Below are 17,705 nucleotides of genomic sequence, written 5' to 3'. Positions count from 1 at the left end.
GGGGACGCGGCTGGGCCCTGCCGGGGCGGCGGGAGCGATCGGCCTGGGCACAGGCGGGGCTGGGCTCGCGGCCGGACCCAGCCCCGGGCCCGCCCTGAGCACCGCCCCGGGACCGCCCCGCGTTTCCGGGTGCGCGGCGGGGCCGGGCCGCAGCCGCCGGGGCTGTCCCCGGCCGTCCCCCCGGTGTCCCCGGCCGTCCCCGCGGTGTCCCGGCCGTCCCCCCGGTGTCCCGGCCGTCCCCCGGTGCCCCGCGATGGATTTCTCGCGGTTCCTGTCGGACGAGTTCGAGGTGAAGGGCTGGGTGAACGCGGCGTTCCGCGCCGTGCAGCAGGAGGCCCCGGGCAAGGTGGACGCGCACGCCGCCACGCTGGTGATGAAGCTGCAGCTCTTCATCCAGGAGGTCAACAACGCCGTGGAAGGTGCGGGCAGGGCTCGGGCTGGGCTCGGCGGGCCCCGTTCCGCTCCTGCGTGTCCCCGGCCCTGCATCCTCCCGGGGCCCTCGGGCAGAGCTGTGCCGGCCGCCGCAGGCCGCGGTGGCGATCCCGGCCTCGCCCGGACCGGGGATCCTCGCACCCGTCTTGGGTCTCGCAGCTGTTCACCAACACACCTGCGTTAAATGCTGGGAAACGGCAGCTGCTGCCAGCGCTGCGCTAGATGGGATAACAGCGTAAATGTCTTCTCCAAAAGGGTTGCCCAGCCCGGGCACTGGCTGCCCAGGGCAGTGTTGGAGTCCCTGGAAGGTTAAAAAGCCGTGTGCATGTGGCACTTGGGGACATGACTTAGTGGTGGTCTTGGCAGTGCTGGGGCAACGGGACTGGACTATTTGGAACAGTTGGACTTGATGGTCTCAGAGGGCTTTTTTAAACCTAAATGATCCCATGATAAAATACATATTTCAAGTTTAAAGATACAGCTGGAGATTTGTTGTTTGATGTTTTGCTTTGTTTTTTAGCATTAGGTTTTTTCAAGTGCTAAAGATTAGATAAGATTATTGAAAAACTACCTGTTCCTGCAAGGGCTGCCACCCCTCCACACTGGCTGCTCTGTGTTCCTGCAGAAACAAGCCATCAGGCTCTCCAGAACATGCCCAGAGTCCTCCGGGAAGTGGAAGTCTTGAAACAGGAGGCAACGTTCCTGAAGGAGCAGATGATCCTTGTTAAAGAGGATATAAAGAAGTTTGAAGAGGACACAGCTCAGTCCATGCAGGTCAGTTCTTAGTGCTTGTCTGCAGCTTGTGAAATTCTAAAAGTTACAGAGTTGCTCATGTGAAATAATCTTGTGAACTTCAATTGGCAAAATCACTTCTTTTAACATCAGTAATGGTGAGGTGGGTGTGACACAGAGCTGTGCAGTCTGCATGTCCTGAGGAATAGCTGCTCAGGTGTCTGTTCAGAGCTGCTGGTACCTGCCTGGGGACTCTGGTTTCTGCCTGGGGTGCAGAGCATTTTCAGGCCAAATGGATACGAAAAGAACAAGACCAGAATTCAAACTCACCTGTTATTTGACTTTGAAAGATGATTTTACGTCTCTCTAGCTCCTTCAAACCATTCCATCTTCTTGTAGTAATATAATCTTTTCACACCTTTTTGTTTTTAAAATTTAAGCAGAAGATAACTCCCAAGCACCTGTGAGAGCCATTTTTTTTTCAGGGGGAACATGGTGTTGTTTTTTCCTCAGGTGCTGGTAGAGATTGACCGGGTGAAGTCCAGGATGCAGCTGGCTGCCGAGTCGCTTCAGGAAGCAGACAAATGGAGCACACTAAGTGCAGATATTGAAGAGACTCTTAAAACACAGGTAAACACTGAATTATTTGGTATTTGTGCCTCCAGCTTTTCAGGGAGCTGTGTTTAGAAGTCTGGTTTTGAGGCGGCTGTGAAGCATGTCCTTGGTGCTGATGCTGATGCTGTCGGAGGTTGCCCTTGGTAACAGGCTGCCTTTCCTGCTGGCAGGACGTGTCCCTGATCTCAGCCAAGCTGACGAGCATGCAGAGCAGCCTGGCCATGCTGGTGGACACGCCGGATTACTCGGAGAAGTGTGTGCACCTGGAGGCGCTGAAGAACCGCCTGGAGGCCATGGCCAGCCCCCAGATTGTTGCTGCTTTTAACTCCCAGTCTGTAGGTCAGTAGCTCCTGCTGGCATTTACTGTCAGCACTGAGTCTGTTGTCTTTAAAACAGTTTGGATGGAGAGTTGGTGTCCTGAAGGCTCCTGGCACTGGCTCCTGAGCTTCTCCTGGTGGAGCAGGTGCCCTGGAATGTTTTGGGCTCTGCAGCTGCCTGCAGGCCAGTGCTGCTTTGATTTTCCTGTGGTTTGGGGTACCTGTGGCCAGGAAACAAGAAGATTACAGGATTTTATGGGCCACGTGGATGTACTGCTCAAATAAGCAGAAGGGCCTTGGCTTTCTGTTGTCATGGTGTTATTGGTGTAATCAGGAAGGAAATTTGTTTGGAAGCATTCTGACTTCCTACTACTTTGTAAAAGCAGCTTTGCAAATTCTCCTTAGAAAATTGGTCTTTTTGGACACTTCTTTGTGCTGTTCTTTCCCTGTGCTGCTGTCAGTGCTTCTGAAAAGTCGTTGTTGTGGTTGTTGACACTCATCTCTGTTTGAGATGTCAGTTGTTCTGGTTGTTGACACTCATCTCTGTGCACCTCAAGGTCCTGCAGGCATCTGGGGCTATGGGGTACAAACCAGACTTTTGAGGAACCTGTGTTTCTAAGCTGTGTGCAGGAGCAGCTGTGCCATGAGTCAGTCTGAGGCACAGGTGTCATTTTAAGGACAGGTGAAAGCAAAGCTGAGGCCTTTGTCAGGTATGCTTTAGGTTTGTAAGTGCTGGCTTGTTTTTATAATTGTTTCCTTCTAGGAAATGATCTGGCTTTAATATTGGATGTGTTAGCACAATGTGCTGGTTAGGAAGTTAAATTCATTCCTTGTCTGCTGTCTGATCTTTTTTGAGGGTGGGTTTCAGGCAGTTCTGCTCCTGTTTGAGAAGATAAGCAAACGTAGATTGTCTCTTTCTGTGTAGACCATTGTGCCTGCTCCCTTAGAAGAGGAGTTCTTGCTCAGACTGATGTCTCACCCTCAGCTTTGAAGCTGATCCTGATGCCTGTTACTTTGTTTTGTTTAGATCAGGCAAAAATGTTTGTTAAAGTCTTCACTGAAATCGACCGGATGCCCCAGCTCCTTGCTTATTATTACAAGTGTCACAAGGTAAGAGTTCTGGTAACACTTTAACGTGGGGGAATAGCAGTGAATTCTTGCTGGGCTCTGACTGCAGAGGGAGCTGCTGCCCCACGGATCTCGGCTGTGCTGTGCTGGGGATGGCACCTGTTCTCTCTGAATTTCCTTCTGTGCCTTCTCTTGCTGGCTCTGACCAGCCTGGGTTACTCCCTGTGTTGCAGGAGTAATTCTGCATTCGGGGCCTTGTCCCTTCCTGCAGCACACACAGGCTGTGTGTGTTCTGCTTGATTTCTCTGTGCCTCATGGTTTTGCTTTGCTTTGCTGTGGATGTGGCCATGTCAGCAGTAACTTTATTACTGCAACTTGCCAGCTGCTGACTTCTGTAAACTCTTTTCAGGTAAGATTAAAAGTTGGAATTCCAGACAGTTCTGTAGCCATAACCTGAGCTTCAAATTTCTCACATGACTGTGACTTTTGAGGATTAAGTTCAAGGCTGGGGCTTGCCAAGTATTTCAACTATTATGTGGGGGTATCAGTTGCAATCTCATTTTATGAGTAAAATACCAATGTTAATTAAATCTTTGAATCACTAAGAAGCTGAAAGTCTTTTCCTGCTGTGGTGCTGAATTATATGTTATGCTGAAAGGGGAGAGGGGCACAAGGGGGAGCCTCATGTTTTGGCAGAAGTGCTGTGCATGGGGAGTGCTGGGTTGGGCATAACAAAAGCAGGACCTGTGGCCTGTCGGTTTTCTTCTCAGAGGGTTCTGTTCCCCATCAGGTGCAGCTGGTGGCCGTGTGGCAGGAGCTTTGCCAGAGTGACTTGAGCTTGGATCGCCAGCTGACCGAGCTGTACGACACCCTCCTGGGCAGCTGGCACACCCAGCTCCAGTGGGCAGCACAGGTGCAGTGCCAGGCTCTGCTGCTGGGGGGGACAGGGCTGGGCACCCTCTGCATTCCCACACAGCCTTGAGGAGCTCCTGGCTGCTCACCCTGAGTTACACTCTGGGCCTGCCTGTGGCAGGTTGGGGTTTGCAGCCCTCTTACTGCTCCTGGTCCACCCTTGCAGACAGGATTTGAGCTCTGCTGTTCCACCAGCAGCAAGGTTGCCGTGTTATTGACATTAAAGCTGCTCTATCACTTTCATCTGTATCTTAAGTTAAAACTAATTTGTTGGTGTTGTAAATGTGTTCTGTTGCAAGACATTTGAAATGCCTGAATTGCTTTATCACTTGGCCTGGAGGAAGCCCTCAAGGTCACGCTGGACTGATGCATGTTGCTCTGTCTAAGATATCTGGGGGCTTCTGCTGTCACCTCTTGGAGTCTGTGTGCTTGTTTTCCCTGCCAAGAATAATGTAGGATCAAAAAAAGTTTTTGTCCTTTGGTGAAATGAAGAAATAAGTTCATATTGTTGAAGAGTTTTTCATCCATGAAGGGTAAGAGATTCTTATCTTCATGTGACAAAGCCAGTGTCAGTGCAAGGCCTGTGCTGCAGAGGAGCTCAGTGTTTCCTTGAAATGTATTTTTTCTGCCTAATGATTCGATGTGACTTACAGGTCAGATGTCAGGTTACATTTTAGCAGATACTCTTTGAACTGGGGATTGTGAGAAACGGCATGTGGGGCACAGCTCATGTCACTCAATCTCCTGTGTTGCTTCTGCTTTCTGAAAACCTCTGGGAACTTTCTGGTGGTAAACCCAGCTTTCAAAGCAAATGAGCAGAATAGCTGATGAAAAAGTCACAATGAAGGCTGTAAAAAGTTTTATGCTAGTGGAGTGGCTGATTCTCAGCTGATTACAGACTTTCTAGCCTTTCCACTACTGACTTCTGCCTATCTGACCAGTAATTTGGCTGATATAGTCCTATTTCTTCATATTTTACTGATTCATGTTGTTTCCCAACACACCTGTGTAAACTTGAGTGCTGTTTCAAATGCCCTCTTCTGCCAGGTGTTTTTAGAATCACTGTAGTGCCTGTGTTCTGAGTTCAGGTTTTGACCCGTGCCTGTCTTCTAGTTTCTTGGTGGCTGTACTCCATGTACTGCCCTAGGCTTGCAGTCAGGCTTGTCTGTGTGTAGGTCAGCATGGCCCTTGCAGCCTGAGCTGACACCTCTGGGCTCTTCACCCCTTGTGGGGTGTTCCAGGTTTGGCAGCTGCCTGCTGCTCTCTCTGCTGTGTGTCCTTCCAGGTAATGTGCTTTTGCCAGTAGCTGTTCTGCTGCCACAGGTTTTCAAGAACCCGCATGAAGTCGTGACTGTGCTGTTGATTCAAACCCTGGGAGCTCTGGTGCCTTCCATCCCCGTGTGTCTCAGCACTGCCATGGAGAGGACGGGCCAGGACACCAAGCTGGCCCAGCTGCTGGAGCTCCACGATGCCACCGTCCACTTTGCCAAGGGGCTGGAGGTAGCCATGCTGCCAAACCTCAGTAAGGCTCTGCCTCTGCATTCTGCCATTCTGTGCTGTCCCCTTTGTGAAGTCCCATTGTGGGATTTTGTTTAGTTTTAGGTGGAGAGGGGGATTATCTCTCTTAAGCAGTGCCCAGTTCCACGGCACTTGCACCTTTGTGGTTGTGTGTGTGTATCTTACACCTGAGCTGTTGACACAACACTGAGTTTCCTGAAGTTGCCCTGTCCTGAGCTGGCTCTGCAGGGTAAATAGTATTTAGCATTCTCCTTTTACAAGATTTACTGTTTCTTCTGTCTCCCAGACAAGGAAATGTCTCCAGGGAGGCAGCGAGACCCATTGTGCGAGATGACAAGGCAGAAAAGTTGAGGAGTTTCCTGGAGTTATCACATCTCACTAAACAGGAGAAAACCTGCTTGAAGGCTGCATCCATTGGATGCTTGTATTTGTTTTTGTAGTTTTTCTGATGCTGCTGGCTTAGGGTTTAATCAGGTGACAATGCCCAGTGTTTTTTCTGAGCTGTTGGTAGTTTTTTTTTTCCAGCAGCATCTTCAGTGTTTGTTTCCAAATCTGTGGTTTCCCCTCCCTGGGACATTTGTCTTTTTGGTCATGATTGCTGAGTGATTCCTGCAAACCACACAGCAGTGAGGTGCTGTTTGCACAAGTTTATGCCTGGCTGGAGCCGTTGGCTATTTATAGACCCTTATGAATTTGGTGGGGCTGCTTCAAAGACTGGCTGTGGGAAAATCCAAAATTAAGGCTAAGGGAGCATTTCTGATGCTGTGCTTCCTGTGTTTGGTTCCTCATAACATTGTCTTGAGCTGTTTAAACCCAGATTCTTTCTTGATCCTGTAAATTATGATTGCTGGGCAATGTCAGGGAGTGTGACTGTGTCTGTTGTCAGGCTGGTTGCATACACATCAGTCATTTTCTTATTTAATTTGTGGTTCATTATAGAAATTAGTAAAAAGGACTTGGAAAAATAATGCCAGATTGTAGAAGATGATGGAATAGGGAAACTACTGTTGTCTGAGTGTGTTTAAAAAACACCCAAGATCTCTATTTCTGTCTCTTTTAGTGTGGGGTAGGACATTTGAGAAAAGAAATATCTCAAGAATGGAAAGGCCAGGTGACTCAGCTGAGGAGACTCAAACCAGTTCCTGCGTGTGTGTGTGTGTGAGGGGAGGGCTCAGCTGTGATTCACTGGATAATTCAGTTTGGAAGGGACCTTGGGAGATGATCTGGTCCAGTCTCCTGTTGCAGGCAGGATCTGCTGTGAGGTCAGACTGTGCTTGGGATACTGTTCAGTCTGGTCTCTAAAGTGTCCCAGCACAGAGGCAGTGCTGGCTGTGGACAGACTGCTCCATTGCTTTCCTGTCCTCAGGGTGTGAAAGTCTTTTCTGATGGCCAGGATTCAAAGTAAATTTGGTCTGCTGCAGGTTGGAGTTTGGCAGAGCTTTGTGAGAGCAGCTGGTGTCCAGTTCTGATTTGGGCAATAATCATTCAGCCCTGCTTTGTGTTTGGGCTGGCAGCTCCCTGCTCAGGCATGGCACTGAGAGGCTGAGTTTGTGCTTCATGTTCAGCTCTGGGTGATGAACACTGGCACAGTAGTGCTGAATGAATTGAATTAGTGTCAATTATTTTAAGTGTGAACTAGGCTTTCTGATAAATGAGGATTGCCCCTGTTTGATGCCGTGGGAGTAATGTGTTTCACTTCTCAGATGGCTTCAATTCTTCTGCTGTAGGTTGGAATGTTTGATAGATTTTTGTCACCCAGGCTGTTTTGGGTCAGTGAGTGCTAATTTTCTTGAGACACTTGTTGAGGTAGAACATCTTGGTTTTAGGAAGCAGGTAGAGATAATAATCTTGTTTCTAAAAAAATAAAAAAAACCCAATCTGTGTAGTTGAGATTGAAGCTGTTGGGCAGCATTCCAAGCCTGTGCAGGCAGCATGCTTTAGTAGCTTGAAATGAGGCTTTTAGTAGCATATTCATCTCTTTGTAGACTAAACATGTGATTCTTTGTAGAGGAGCAGAACCTGGTGAAAGTGATGGAGCTCGTGGAAGTGGTGTATGCTCCCTACAAGCCCTATCAGCTCGAGTATGGAGACCTGGAAGAAGAGAATCTCCTCATCCAGATCAGCGCAGTGCCCTTGGTAATATGTACCAGCCTTTGCTCAGCTGTCCTGGGAGAGGCTGAAGCTTCCCCTAAACACTGGGGTCTTTGTCACAGTTACTGCTGTCTTTGCCCCTCTCCTTTTTGGTTGTATTTCCTTTCACTTGCAGAAGATTCTGCTGTTGCAGAGCTGTTTTTCCTTGAGCACGTGGGGAGCGCAGGGTTTGGCAGCCTGGCTGTTGCTACAGTCCGTGGGCAGGAGGGTGGGAGCCCCAGCGTGGTTCTGCCTTGGGAGTTTCACAGGGAAGGAGGATACCAGAGAGCGCTGTGTTACACAAGGTGTGTTTTCTCTATTGCCTGGAAGGAGAGCCAGGCTCAGCTTTGTTGTTCCTGTTGTTATTTAGGAGCATTGGGAGGTGATTGATTGTGTCCAGGAGCTGAGCCACTCGGTCAGCAAACTGTTCACGCTGGCGGCCGGAGCCATCGACAGCTGCCTCAAGCTCACGGACGGCCTGGGGGTGTGTGGGCTGCTCAAGGCCCTCAAGGCCCTCTTCTCCAAGTAAGCTGCCTTTAGCTACTGCTCCATTCATCCTTTAGCTACTGCTCCCTTCATCCTGAGCGTGCAGTTTGTGGCCAAGGACTCGGTAGTTTATGGAAAATGGCTGAGAGCAGAAAGTGTCTCTGACTGTACCATGAGTCATCAATATCCCCCTCGCTGCTTCATTTGAGCACAGGCTGTTTTCTAGAGGAAAAATGGAAGATTTTTATGGCTAAATCAAAGGCTTGCCAGCTGTTTCCATTCTAGATGGGGAGAGTTTTCATTTTTAATAAATACTTTTGAAGGAGAAAATGTTTCCCAAAACAAAATAAGGCAAATTAGGCTGATGAAAGTAGATCTCAGCGGGAAAATAAGTCTGGAGGTTGAGCTTGTTCATCTTGGAGGTCTTCTCCAACTATATTGATTCTGTGAATACACAGTTACTGGGACAAGTGACCTCACATTCAGGATCTGCCTGTAAGTCTGAGATACCCCACAGAGTGAGGTTCACTCTTAGTTCTTGTTTTAAAGTATCACTTTCCTATTCTGATACTGATTTACTCCTTATTCCTTCACGATGCTTAAAGAGCTGCTCACAAGGTATGAATCAGGTATTGCTGCCCTTTGGGAAGGGGAAAGAGGAAAGCACAAGTCTCTGATCTCATCTTCTTTATAGGCTATTAGAGAGCAATGTACCTGCCTCCGGCTTATGGGCATTATTAAAAAGAAAATGGGGGTGGGTGGAAAACAAAATGTTCTTCTCTTTATCCGTGTTCTCATCTGGGGAGTAGCTGAGAAAACAAATTCATGAGATTGTTGTCACCATGTTCCTGGAGTAAGAGCCAAGTGATGTTGGAGTAGAAGGAGCTGTATAAAGTTTTCCTGGTCTTTCCTAGGAGATGGCCAATGTAGTGGTAACTAAAATATCTTACTCCTTCCTTCTCACGGGCAGGGAGAGCTCCTGGTAATCCATAGGCAGCAAAACTGAGGCAGCCACACAGCATCTTTTGTGCTCCTTGTCTTCTGGTCTGGGCTGGAGTGGGCTGTGGCTGATCACTTCTTCACATCCACCTGTTTGGAGTGGAGCCAGAATGTCTCTTCTGTACTCCTTTTAGTATTTCTGGCTCTTTTCTGGTTCTTTCTGGGCCTTGCAGAGGACTGACTGAACAGATCACAGGACATGTCTTTGTGCTGCTCTCCAGCCTGTTCCCTTATGCTGGTGCTTCTCTCTGCTGCTTTTCTCACTGCAGATACACATCTGACTTCACGAACACACTGCAGTCCATACGAAAGAAATGTAAACTGGACGATGTCCTGGCAGATTCCCCGTTCCAGGAGGACTGGACTGCCTTCCAAAACTCTGTCCGGTAAAGGGTGTGGGTTTGTTTGTCTGGCTCAGAGCTGATTTTTGTATCAAAGCTGAAAGGGAACTACTCGGGGTCAGTTTACACAAGTTCTCGGTGCAGAACACAGGGCTGAGCTCGCTGTGCTCCTGGGAGCACCAGTGTCAGTCATGGGTTTCAGGTTGCTCCTGGCACAGGGAGGGCTGTGGGGCTCCCCACCCTGCCTGGAGCAAGGCTGATCTCATGTCACTTGTAATATTAGCAGCTCTTAGAATTCTTCCCAGTGACACTGAACTGGCCTTCCCACAATGACAAGAAGTAGCATATGGATGAGGCCATTGGGCAAAAAAATTCAGTGTTATCAAATGGATGCAGAGTTAACCACCAGACTGACTCTTGACTGGTGTGTGGGCTGTGGTTTGGTTATGGCTTTTCATAATTACTTGACATGGGTCTGAGATGGATCTCTGAGGGGGGTCTGGCATCATCTGCCTGAAATCTCACAGTGTGTTTTTGTCTTGTTCTTTCCCAGGATAATTTCTGTTTGTGGTGAACTCCTTCATCAGTGTGGAGACTTTGAGCAGCAGCTGGCCAACAGGTGGGCACTGGTGACCTTAATTCACAGCTGCCAATGTAGAAACCAAGTTGAAAGAAAACAAACTCCAAGGTGCTTTGGTTGCAGAGACCATGGAGGGAAAGGCACCACTGATTCCCCTTCCCCGGGCTTTGACATGTCAGAGATGGGGCATAGACTGTTCTGCCCAGTCATGTTCCTGAGGCAGTCCCAAGAATCTTTTCCTTGGATTCCTGGCTGGGCACCACTGGGCTGCCAGATGGGGGTCAGGGAGGAATTTTCCACCAGATCAAGTTGGCAAGATCCTTGTGACATGGGGCGTGAATCACGTGCTGAAATGTGTGGGTGTGCCTTACCTGATGGGTTCCCTGTAACCTGAGGAGTGTAGGCACAGGCAGCACGTGGGGTTTGCTACTCCTTGTTGTAAGCAGTGCACTGCCCAGGCTGTGGTTCCTTGAAGTGCTCGGTGTGACTGGAGAAGAGCCCAGCCTGCAGTGCTCAGTGGGGCCCCTCTGCCCTCCCAGAACACAAACCCCCCTGTTCTCCCAGCACTTCTGCAGCTGGTGAGCTGCACACTGGATGAGAGGACTGGCTGCAGGTCTCTGTCAGTGAATGCTCTCCCTGGAAGTCGCTCAAGGGTGGTGCTGGTCCCTGGGCCAGCATGAGGACAGGACTGCTGAGTCCAGAGGATTCTGCTGGTAACTTTCGTGTACTTGTTTTCAGGATTTTGTCAACTGCTGGGAAGTATCTCTCAGACTCCTACAGCCCTTGCAGTTTTTCTGGCTTGCAGGACACCAGTTCTGCAGAAAAGAAGAGCTCCATAAAAAATCCCTGGCAGGAATACAATTATCTCTCAAAGGAGAATCCATCCGAGTATGCCAGCCTTATGGAAACACTTTACACTCTGAAGGTAGCCCTGGTGCCTGGAGAGCCTGCCTCTATTACAGTGTGTTCTTGTGCCCCTATTGGGTAGATGACACCTGGATTCCCCCTCCAGTCTAGTGACTTTTCATGCTGGGCTGCAGCCTTTCCATGGGCTGTGTTCTGCAGAGACACTGATACACAGAGAGATGAAATGTCCAAACCCAGGGAGTCTGGACTCATTCCATCTCTCCCCAGATCCTGGCTCTGTTTTGTGAACAAACCCTTATCAGCTCAGGTGAGGGAGATTTTATCACACTTAAGCATTGGGAAGGTTGTGTTGGAGCCATCTCAAATTCTGGAGCCCACACACCACCTTCTGAGGCTTTCTCTGCCACTTAGGCTCTGCTGCCCTGTCCAGTCTGAGACAGAATTCTGCAGGATCATTCATGCATGGATCTGTGAACAGGGTAGAATGGCTTTAGTTATCTTCTCATGGATCTAAGTTCTGTTTGCCATCATTGGTCACATGGAGTTGTGAATTCAAGGTTATGAGTTTATTTCCTCAAAATGTTTTGATTTCTTCTTTTGTGGTTCCACCTTCAGTGTCATGTGTCTGATTTCAAACCTTGACTGAACTGTCCAGTTCCACAGGTCCTCTTCAGGTAGAACTTAATTCCATGGAGGGTATCAGTTGTGCCCTTTGAGTAAAAGGCAGTTTTGCCACCTTCTCTGTAAGTTTCTCAATGACCAGCATGTGCCAGAGCCTGAGGAGGCTGGAATGTGATGCTGATTGCTTGTCCTGCAGTTCAGGGAGCAGTGGGAGTTGGAATAGGTCATTCCAAAAGAAACGGGCTGTGCCATCACGGAGGAAAGCTCTGGTGCACAGGGATGGCCTGATAAAACCCCTGTATGTTAGCACAGCCCAGTGTGGCACTGCAGGCTGGTGTGTGTGACTGTTTCTCTGTGTGTGTCAGGAGAAGGGCACCAGTAACCTCACGCTGCTGGCGCCGTCGCGAGCGGCGCTGGCGCGCCTGAACCAACTGTCGCACCAGCTGGCCTTCGACTCGGTGTTCCTGCGCATCAAACAGCAGCTGCTGCTGCTCCCCAGGATGGAGGTGGGCACGGGGCTGGGCCCAGCAGGCAGGGCTGCCTGGGGATCCCTTGGGTCAGGGTTGCTGGGGGTCCCTTGGGTCTATTGCTGGGTGTCCCTTGGGTCAGTGTTGCTGGGGGTCCCTTGGGTCTATTGCTGGGTGTCCCTTGGGTCAGTGTTGCTGGGGGTCCCTTGGGTCTATTGCTGGGTGTCCCTTGGGTCTATTGCTGGGTGTCCCTTGGGTCAGTGTTGCTGGGGGTCCCTTTGGGTCAGGGTTGCTGGGTGTCCCTTGGGTCTATTGCTGGGTGTCCCTTGGGTCAGTGTTACTGGGGGGATCCCTTGGGTCAGTGTTGCTGGGGGGATCCCTTGGGTCAGTGTTGCTGGGGGTCCCTTGGGTCAGTGTTGCTGGGGGTCCCTTGGGTCAGTGTTGCTGGGGGTCCCTTGGGTCAGTGTTACTGGGGGGATCCCTTGGGTCAGTGTTGCTGGGGATCCCTTGGGTCAGTGTTGCTGGGGGTCCCTTGGGTCAGGGTTGCTGGGGGGATCCCTTGGGTCAGTGTTGCTGGGGGTCCCTTGGGTCAGTGTTGCTGGGTGTCCTTTAGGTCAGTGTTGCTGGGGGGGTCCCTTGGGTCAGTGTTGCTGGGGGGGTCCCTTGGGTCAGTGTTGCTGGGGGTCCCTTGGGTCAGTGTCCCTTTGGTCAGTGTTGCTGGGCTGTCTCCTGCTCAGAACGGTTCTCCCTGCTGCTGCAGGCAGTGGAACAGTTTCCCTTCCTTCACCCACTGCCTTTGCAGCACAGGTGTTTGAAGGCTCCGCTGTTGGTTTGAGGTGTTGCTTTTCTGACCTATGTGAGCATGTTTCCCACAGGGAGTTGGGCAGAAAAAGAGTGGGTGTTTTGGGCCTGAGGGATAACGTGGTGAGCAGTTTTCCCACCATCTGTGTTCTGCTTCCTAGAATCCCTTGGGTAGTCACAGTTCATGTTGTTGGGTCACCCCTTTCTAAAATGCTGACAGGCTTCGTGCTCTGGGAGGTCATTGATTCATCCTGCACTTTCTGCCTTACAGGGCTGGAGTTCTGGTGGCCTTGGTGAGACCCTGACAGATGACCTGCCAAACTTCAGCCTGACCCCTCTGGAATATATCAGCAATGTAAGAGAACTCATCTGTCTTTCTGCTCTAGAAAACAAATTGCTGGGAACACTCCAGAGAGCAAAGATTTGCTTGGAGTAGCAGTTCTCTGTACAGGTCTTTCTTACCATGAGTGTTTCAGTGGCTGCTTCTCTGACCTTGTGAAAAACTGTTTCTTGTACCAAGTGTAATGATGCACGAGAGCCAATTTGTAGGTGAGTGAGTGGCTGTCAGGCTCAGCTCTCTGCTTTCAGGTGTATTTACTGCAGGTGACCTTTTCTGTGTAAAGGACTTGCCTTGCATTTGTTCAGTGACTCAGCTTTTGGTGTTTTTATTCTAGATTGGGCAATACATTATGTCTCTTCCTCTGCACCTTGAGCCATTTGTCACTCAAGAGGATTCTGCTTTGGAACTGGCATTACATGCTGGAAAACTGCCATACCCCCCAGAGCAAGGTAGGGTGAGACCAAAGGCTTGGGTGTCTGGGGAAAGCTTTCCCATCCTGGCATCACACAGGTGGGATGTGATACACTGACAAAACCATTGGAGATTCTTTCCTATCACACTGTTTCTTCCAAGAATCCTTTGGTAAAACCCAGGAGGAGCCTCTAAATAATGAGTAAAGCTTGTTTTTGTTTCATTCAAACTGGAAGCTTTGGTTTGGTCTGTGTGAGTTTGATGTTCATTAAAATGGAGGTTTGGGGTCTGAAGAGTTCTGTTGGGTTGTGGCTCCTGTTCCTGCTCCAGGGGACTGGCCCTGCCTGCTGTGTCACTAATGCTGCTGCAGGTAACAGCAGTAGCCACCTAATGCCTTTCCCTGCAGGCTGGCAGTGTACCTGGTCTGCTGGGCTTAGTGTCTTTATGGGGTTATTATTTCCACAGATAGTGAAGAAAGCATAGAGCTTGGTATTTACAGCCTTCCTGGAACCTTCCACAAACACACTCTTCAGTTCAGGCTTTTGCATTACTATTATGTCACCTTGAAGCATTTACATGTTGTAATGCCTTGATAATTTTCAAAACACTAATGAACACAGACTGCCTTCAGGGCTGGAAAAAACCTCTTGTGAATCCTTGTCTGTGGTTTGCAAACTGCTCCTGGAAGAGGATCCTGTAGGAGGTGCCAGGCAGGGCCCTGTCCCAGCTGCTCACCCATCAGCCCTTTGGAAGTGACTTACCTGGAGGGTAATGCAGGGAGTACACCACATGTCAGTGGTGTGCAGCACGGGGAGAGTACATGACTGCTCAGATTACCCCAGAACCAGCTGATAAACTCTGGCTACCTGGATGTCCTGTGGAGGGAGCACTTCAGATGTTGTTAACCAGTTGTTCATTAGCAGTTCAGATGTTGTTAACCAGTGGTTAATTAGCTGTTCAGATGTTATTAACCAGTGGTTAATTAGCTGTTCAGATGTTGTTAACCAGTGATTAATTAGCTGTTCAGATGTTGTTAACCAGTGGTTCATTAGCTGTTCAGATGTTGTTAACCAGTTGTTCATTAGCATTAACCAGTTGTTCATTAGCTGTTTAGATGTTGTTAACCAGTGGTTCATTAGCAGTTCAGATGTTGTTAACCAGTGGTTAATTAGCTGTTCAGATGTTGTTAACCAGTTGTTAGGGCTGTGTGCTGTGCAAGCCCAGGGGCTCAGGAGTGCTGCCTAACAGGACTGTGTGTGCAGGAGATGAGCTGCCCGAGCTGGACAACGTGGCTGACTACTGGCTGGGCTCCATCGCCAGGGCCACCATGCAGACCTACTGCGAGGTCATCCTGCAGATCCCGCAGCTCACACCTCACTCCACCAAGCAGCTGGCCACGGACATTGGTGAGCTCCTGGGCACAGCTCACGTCACCCACGGGCAGCTGCTCTGTCCCCACGCAGGGCTCCTGCCTGGGTGGGAGCTCTCTGTGACAGGATTCCCTCAACAACCAGGATAGCTTTCATTTCACAGTGTCTATCGCAAGTTAAATACCAATTTTTCCTTAATTTTGCAGATTATCTCATAAACGTGATGGATGCCCTGGGCCTGCAGCCCTCACGGGGGCTGCAGAACATTGTCACCCTGCTGAAGGCCAAGCCAGAGGAGTTTCGCCAGGCTGCCAAGAGCCTGCCCCGCCGGATGGCCGCTGGCATCGCGGCCATGAGGGGCCTGGAGGCTTAGCTGTGCCCTCCCTGCCCCTGGCATCGCAGCCATGAGGGGCCTGGGGTGCCAGCTGTGCCCCCCTGCCCCTGGCATCGCGGCCATGAGGGGCCTGGAGGCTTAGCTGTGCCCTCCCTGCCCCTGGCATCGCAGCCATGAGGGGCCTGGGGTGCCAGCTGTGCCCTCCTTGCCCCTGGCATCGCGGCCATGAGGGGCCTGGAGGCTTAGCTGTGCCCTCCCTGCCCCTGGCATCGCAGCCATGAGGGGCCTGGGGTGCCAGCTGTGCCCCCCTGCCCCTGGCATCGCGGCCATGAGGGGCCTGGAGGCTTAGCTGTGCCCCCCTGCCCCTGGCATCGCAGCCATGAGGGGCCTGGAGGCTTAGCTGTGCCCTCCCTGCCCCTGGCATCGCGGCCATGAGGGGCCTGGGGTGCCAGCTGTGCCCTCCCTGCCCCTGGCATCGCAGCCATGAGGGGCCTGGGGTGCCAGCTGTGCCCTCCCTGCCCCTGGCATCGCAGCCATGAGGGGCCTGGGGTGCCAGCTGTGCCCTCCCTGCCACTGGCCCCTGCTCAAGGACTCATCTCCTCAGACTGGTTTTCATTTCTGCAAGGACAGTGAAAAGATCTCTGGGGAATAGGGAAATTTATTTCAGACTAACTTTTAATAAATGTCTTTGTCTAGGAAAAGCTTGTTCCATTCTTCCATCTTTAGAAATAAGGAAAGATGTCCTGCAGCCAAATTTCCCAAAACCTCTGCATGACCCTGAGTAGGTTGAGGAGTGCTGGAAATGTTCTGCCAGGTGCTGCAGAGTTCATGCTTTGTGGCAGCTTTTTCAGAGAATTTAATCTACTGTATCTGAGGTGATGGTGTAGATGCAGCACAGAGGGAGCTGCCTCTAGGCAGTGGCCACTGCTCAGGGCTGTTGTTAATACAGGGTCAGGAAGGGTCTCTTCAGCTGACAGTCGAGGCTTGATAAAGCTCAGCCCTGAGACTAGAACCAGCTTTGTAGGTTGTTCCTGGTGCAATTTCACTATTCAACTGAAAGCCATGAAGTTTGTAAGGAATTTAAGGAAAGTGGTGCTTCCTTGTAGTATTTATTACCATTTGTTATATAGATTTTTGTGAAGCAGCTGGTCTAGCCTTGGTGTGCTCTCCTGGGAGACAGCGGGGCAGAATACAGGGACTGGGCTGGCAGCTGAGTCTGGAGCGCCTGCACTGCTGCTGCAGCTGCAATCCCCTTTGCTCAGCTGGGCTCAGGCTGCTCTGGGTCCAGCCGGGCTGGGACAGAGCTGGAGCCAAGCACTGGAGACACTTCCCACTTTTATGAGATGTCAGACAGCTCCACGAGCCAGCTGTGACTGGAATGGTGAGCTGTCCCTGTCCTGCAGAGAACACTCTGTTCCCTTCACCTGCTGTAAGGAGGGTGCAGCTCACTGGCTGTGCCTCTCCCAGCCTTCCCCTGCCCCAGTGCTGCTGGGGAAGGTTTTGGGGCTGTTCCTTGTCTGCTGCTGTTGGCCTGGGCTGGCAGCCAGCTGGGGCTGAAGTCATGAGGACAGGGTGAGCAGCCTGGGACCTGCTGCCCATCATCCCAGGGACCTGCTGGTGACAGTGTGAGAGATGATGCCCAGGTTCTTGCTCTCAGCATTCCCCATGTTTTAAGAAATGTGCTCTGGTTTTTCACTGATTTATCCTTAGGAGGCCTTTGCCAAGGATGGCACTGCATACAGTGAGCACTGATTCAGGAGGGGAGGGTGGCAGGTCCTTGTTTCCCACTAAGCTGTGATATGGGATCAAGTGCCATCACTCTATGAGAGCTCTCCTGTGGGAAAGGAGGCTGTGCTTGTGAGTTTGTGGTACCCAGAGATGGAAATGTTCCTTTCAGGAGACAGGAAAAGTCTAGGACAGCTTGTAAGGGCTGCCTTCCTCTGTCTTTACAGATGTGTTTGCTGTCATTTGCCCTCTTTGCACTCTGGTGGGTTTAGGGCTCGCTGAGCTCAGGCTCTGCCTGGGTGGGGTGGTTCTGTACAGAGCAGTGTGTTTGGGGCTGTTGGTCCTTCTTCCTTCAAATGAGAACCAGCTGGGGGAGAAAGGGCTGGGGCAGAATGTGGATATGTGAAGGAGGTACTCCCTGCATCAGGATTCAGTGAATTTTGAACACAGAGTTCTGTTGTGTGGGGCAGAGTCAGCTGTGCTGGTGGCACCTCAGCTGTCAAATGCTCCCCCAGTTCCTGTGTCCTGCTGCTGGTGGTCATCAGCAGCTGGCCCCACCATTTCCAGCACTGCCGAGGGGCTGGAGGGGCCCTGGGCACGCTCTGCCCCACGGCCCTGCAGCAGAGCACCCAGTGCTCG

The 17,705-nt window shown here is 50.8% G+C and overlaps 1 protein-coding gene across 3 annotated transcripts; it reads left to right on the top strand.

The window, feature by feature from the left end:
* The first annotated feature begins 153 nt into the window (after window positions 1-153).
* COG7 (component of oligomeric golgi complex 7) lies at window positions 154-16,042 on the top strand. 3 transcript variants are annotated; one of them, XM_036392404.2, is made up of 17 exons: window positions 157-419; window positions 1,058-1,206; window positions 1,678-1,794; window positions 1,950-2,118; window positions 3,124-3,206; window positions 3,955-4,077; window positions 5,400-5,598; window positions 7,603-7,730; window positions 8,095-8,249; window positions 9,479-9,595; window positions 10,104-10,169; window positions 10,869-11,055; window positions 11,984-12,124; window positions 13,158-13,241; window positions 13,561-13,675; window positions 14,886-15,043; window positions 15,214-15,331. In XM_036392404.2, the coding sequence occupies exons 1-17, from the start codon at window positions 254-256 to the stop codon at window positions 15,223-15,225; spliced, it is 2,169 nt and encodes a 722-aa protein (XP_036248297.1). In that variant the 5' UTR covers window positions 157-253; the 3' UTR covers window positions 15,226-15,331. The 3 variants fall into 3 exon arrangements, with proteins under 3 accessions (XP_036248298.1, XP_036248297.1, XP_036248294.1); XM_036392401.2 differs by having other exon boundaries at window positions 158-419; window positions 14,900-15,043; window positions 15,214-16,042; XM_036392405.2 differs by lacking the exon at window positions 14,886-15,043 and having other exon boundaries at window positions 154-419; window positions 15,214-16,042.
* Window positions 16,043-17,705: the final 1,663 nt, after the last annotated feature.

The sequence above is a fragment of the Molothrus ater genome, chromosome 16, assembly GCF_012460135.2.
Source record: "Molothrus ater isolate BHLD 08-10-18 breed brown headed cowbird chromosome 16, BPBGC_Mater_1.1, whole genome shotgun sequence".
Taxonomy (NCBI): Eukaryota; Metazoa; Chordata; class Aves; order Passeriformes; family Icteridae; genus Molothrus; species Molothrus ater.
Note: the sequence above shows the minus strand (reverse complement) of the source record. Positions and strands in the feature narration are given on the sequence as shown.